This window comes from Eschscholzia californica, unplaced genomic scaffold (genome assembly GCF_041429995.1).
Source record: "Eschscholzia californica isolate CP2 unplaced genomic scaffold, dmEscCali1.0.p SCAF_4, whole genome shotgun sequence".
NCBI classification, from domain to species: Eukaryota; Viridiplantae; Streptophyta; class Magnoliopsida; order Ranunculales; family Papaveraceae; genus Eschscholzia; species Eschscholzia californica.
The window spans coordinates 26,450,429-26,455,273 of record NW_028238461.1 but is presented as its reverse complement, the minus strand read 5'-3'; the positions used below and the strand labels follow the sequence as shown (position 1 = coordinate 26,455,273).

The 4,845-nt window shown below is 34.7% G+C and overlaps 1 protein-coding gene across 1 annotated transcript; it reads right to left on the bottom strand.

The window, feature by feature from the left end:
- Nucleotides 1-746: 746 nt before the first annotated feature.
- Nucleotides 747-4,591, bottom strand: LOC147543910 (uncharacterized). The gene is made up of 6 exons (XM_086635537.1): nucleotides 4,391-4,591; nucleotides 3,972-4,144; nucleotides 3,724-3,866; nucleotides 3,235-3,651; nucleotides 2,272-3,019; nucleotides 747-873 (listed from the first exon to the last, which is right to left on the bottom strand). Exons 1-6 carry the CDS (start codon nucleotides 4,589-4,591, stop codon nucleotides 747-749), a joined length of 1,809 nt encoding a protein of 602 aa, XP_086491663.1.
- Between the last annotated feature and the right edge of the window lie 254 nt (nucleotides 4,592-4,845).

The window sequence follows — 4,845 nt, the reverse complement described above, 5'->3', positions numbered from 1 at the left end:
TTTTATTTTATTTTGCAAATACATTAATGAGAGGGGTAGTTTTGGCATTTGTATGAAAATAGGGGGGCATATTTGAATTTACAGAAATTTGGGGGCCATATTTGAAGCTGGTCATAAAGTAGGGGGCCTACTTTTCTTAAAACTATACTCCAATAGAAAAGTAGCAAATTTATTGAACCAGGCTCTTGGTGCCTGCTTTAGGCCATACAAAGCCTTATGAAGGTGACAAACATGACTATCCTTTCCTGGTTGAACAAAACCTGGTGGTTGTATCATATAGACATCCTCATCAAGAGTTCCATGTAGGAAGGCATTTGATACATCCAACTGTTTAATATGCCATGAATTTGTGACTGCAATAGTGTGAACCATCCTTATTGTATACCTTTACCACTGGGTTGAAAGTCTCTTCATAATCAACCCCTTCTTGTTGATGAAATCCTTTTGCTACTAGCCTTGTTTTATATCTCTCTATTGAGCCATCACTTTTCTTCTTTATCTTGAATACCCACTTACACCCAAGTATATTCATATGATTTGTATAAGGAACTAGAGACCATGTTTTATTATCAAGTAAGGCTTGATATTCTTCATTCATGGCCTTTACCCATTCCAGTGGCGAAGCCAGGATTTTTTCGATGTGGGGGCACATTAAAGTCAATAGAAATAACAAATTTATATGCTATAAAAAAATGACTTTTAACAATTCATAAGTATTTTACTTATTTACATATTTATAGTTGTCCTCAACGAGTTTCCATCTTCTGAAATCGTTGCATAATTATTTCATTACTAATAATATCATATACATCATTCTCAATGTATGCAAGTAAATTATCATTCATCCATTCGTCTCTCATTCGATCCGGTAATCTGTTTCACAATATTCATACCAGAGTCCAGAGAACACTCTTTCTACTGTAGCAGTCGAAACTGGAAGTGTTACCTAGTGCCTCTAAAATAACATCAGCATGCTTCTCGCAAAGAATATCACGACGTTTTGGTGATGCTCCAACAATATTAACAACATTAGCAACCAAAGTAAAATAAATCGTTAGTTTCGGTATGGTTCTTCGCCACATCAACAACAACTAACTGAAGTTCATGAACAAATCACTGAACGAAATATGCACATTTATTTTCTTTTAAAACTTTTGTATCTTTGTTTGTTTCTTATTTGATTAGAAATAGAATTGGTATATAGCAGTAGATTGGGAACTAAATTTTTATTAGAATAAAAAAGAATCTAGGATTTAAGGAAAATAAAAATAGCTAACTATAAAGAATTATAAGAATTTTCAGAAAAAAAATAATGACCTGAGAAAAACGTTCTGATTAATATTTAATGAATAGGAGGAGGTAAGTGGGGTTATTGCCTTATTGGATTGGTGCAACAGTTACACGGTCAATCTGTGGGTGTTTAAGTTTTCAATAAAGGTTAATGACGTGTAAAGTTTCAGGTTGGAAAGTGACAACCTCTTTGACTAAAGTAAATAATAGTGGTGGGCCATTGAATATTTACTCAAATAACTAATATAATGGGCTGGTCTTGGGTTAGTTTGTCATAAAATAATACTGAAGGCACCCTTGGAGCCTTGTTATATTACTACTACCAGAGGAGCTCACATTTGGGCTGTGGGGGCATGCGCCCCCACGGGCCCCTATGTGGGCCCGCCCCTGACCCATTCAGTATGCTTTGCTACTTCCTTATAAGATGTGGGCTCAATAGGTAGTTGCAAAATTGATAGAAAAGCAACATTTAAAATGTGAGGTGATGAATAATGTGCCACAAAATCACTAGGTAATTGTTTACTCTTGATAATACCATTTCTACCCCTTGTTGTTATTTGATCAGATGGTATAGGATGTCTTTGTACTTGTGAATTTGCTGGTGTGCTAACATTTGTAATGCCCAAACCACTTGTAGAAGAACCCCTAATTTCTTAATTTGTTGGTGTACTAGTATGCATACTAGGTGTCCCAGATTCAGAAGTGCTATCTTGATAATGGCATATAGGTGGCAGAGGTAATGAAATGTGTGGTTTCATTGTCTGATCGCTACTAGGCTGTTTTTGAGAGAGGTTGACATAAGGAAAGTTGTCTTCTTAAAAAATAACATGCCTAGAAATATAAAGTCTCTTGGATATAGGGTCATAACACTTATAACCTTTATGTTCATTACTATATCCCAAAAAGACACATTGTATACTCTTGGGACTTAGTTTGTCTGTTCTAAGTTCACCAAGGTGAGGATAGCATGCACAACCAAACACTTTGAGGTTGAAATAATCAGGAGACAGATGAAATAAGGTTTCAAATGGTGATGTTCCTTGTAAAGTTTTTGTGGGTAGCCTATTTATGATACAAACAGCAGTGCTAAAAGCATCAAACCATAAACTTTTTGGTAAAGAACAATGAAAAGATAGTGTATTACCTAGTTCAGTGATGTGTCTATGTTTCCTTTCAGCTTTTCCATTTTGCTGAGGGGTATATGGACAGGAACATCTGAAAATAATTCCATTTTTGTCTAGAAATGCCCTGAAGACCCCTTGTTTTAATTCAGGTGCTCCATCAGATTGAAAGTAGACAATCTTCTCCTTTAAGAGATTTTCATTTGTTGCTTTAAAATTAGTAAAACATTTAATGCTGTCAGATCTGACTTTCATTGCATATATCCAACTGAATTTGCTGTAGTCATCTAGAAATAGAATGTAGTATCTTGCCCCATTAGGTGTAGATATAGGAGCTGGCCCCCAAATATCACAATGAATTAAGTATAATGGAGTAGTTATTGTAGTAGAAGAATTCTCAAAAGGTAAACATTTACTTTTACCTAATTCACAAGATTGACAGAAAGTATTCTCAACTTTGTTTGATATAGCAATCTTATGTTCCTGAGATAGTTGTTTAATGACTCCACTATGTGAGTGACCTAATCTTGCATGCCAAGTATCATATGTTGTCCCTGTTTGAGCTAAATTAACAGAAATAGCCCTTTGTTTTAACATAGGAACATGAACTTCAATTAGATAAAGTTGTTTTTGATAGGTCCTTCAGCTAAAATTTTCCGAGAATGAATATCCTTGATGTTGTAGCCCCAAGGTAGGAACTCTACTGAGCAGGAGTTGTCCATTGTAAACTTTGATATAGACAATAGATTCCTCTTTAGATGAGGAACACAGAGCACCTTACTTAAACCAAATTCATGTGTAGAAGTTGCAAGTTTGGAAGTACCTGTACTAGTTATAGGTAGGAATTTACCACTCCCCACCATAACAGCCTCTTTTCCTGTATAAGGCTGAATAGAACTAAGATTCTCCTCACTATGAGTCATATGACTACGTGCCCCTGTATCAGCAAGCCATGATTTGTCTTTGATATTTGTTGTATTTGAGACTGTGGACACATAGCATTGTTCATAATCTGATGAACAATCATAAAAGATATCATCTTCACCTTCATCCGCAATAACCATAGCAGTATGACATTCCTGAAATTCATCATTATCATCACTGTGCTCATGTGGTAATAAAGTTGCATTGTTGCATTCTAACATAGGTTCTTCCTCATACAGATAGGATTTGAAAGCTGTATTATCATTATCATTCTCTATTATATCTTCTTGTTGATCATGTGACTCAGTATGATATCCTGATTGAAACTTATTAGGTCTGTATCTGAAATAGCAAACACTTGGAAGATGTCCCTATCTTTTACACAAACCACAGGGAACAGATGAGAAATCAAAATCATCAGCTTTCTTACCCTTTTGCTGATTGTTCATAGAACTATTTCCTTGATTGTTCAAAGAAGTATTACCCTGATTATTCGTAGAAGGCCCATTGTTATTTATATAAGTTTGATTCCTGTAGTAAGAAGGTGCAGGCTTAATGGGTGGTCTATTATATTGTTTTGGGTTTAATCTTCTGACATAATAAGCTTCTTGATCAGTTTCCTTTTGAAGTAATCACTGTTCATATTGAATAAGTCTTGATTTGAGATGGGCTAGTGTTAAATGTTCATTGTTGGCTCTAATTGCAATGATAAACTGATCATAGTCAGACCCTAGACCCTGATCAATAGCTAGTCTTACCAATTCAGACTCACTTATTCTATCATGAACAGAAATTAAAGCATCAACAATCTACTTTAATTCTCTGAGATATTCAGCAATAGAAGCATTACCTTTCTTTATAGTCTGTAATTTTCTTCTTAATTGATCCTTTTTTGACTCAAGACCCTCATTGTTTGTGAGGTCTAGATAGTCCCACATATCTTTAGCAGTTTTTAAACCATATGTATCATAATACACAGATTTTGATAAGGTACTCTTAAGATATGACTTTACAAAACTTTCTTTTGATCTCCAAAGTTAATAGTCCGGGTTTACTTGTTCTATACCTTGAATTATTTTGAGTTGAGGAGGTTCCTCTATAGAACCAGTGACAAACCCTAGTAAATCATAAGTAGTTAGCAAGGTTTCCACTTGATCTCTCCACATCAAATAGTTGGAGTCATCAAGTTTTTCAGTGATAAAGCTAGTAATTACAGATGAAATTGGAGGGGGATTACCTTGTGTTTGTGTTGCCATGATGAAAAAAGAAGACAGAATTTGAATAACAACACGAAAAAGCAGTAAGTGATTCTTAATCTTCTTAAATATTGTTATCTGAATTCTTTGATTTTGAAATGTTGATAAATCTTTGATCTTTAATCTTCTTGAATATTAATCTTCTTCATGTTTTGATGTTTCAATGTTTTGAGATGAGATGGTGATGATTGTTCTTGAGTTCAAAAGGAGAAACCCTAGCTTTGGTGGATCTTTCTAACCTATCTGATACCATG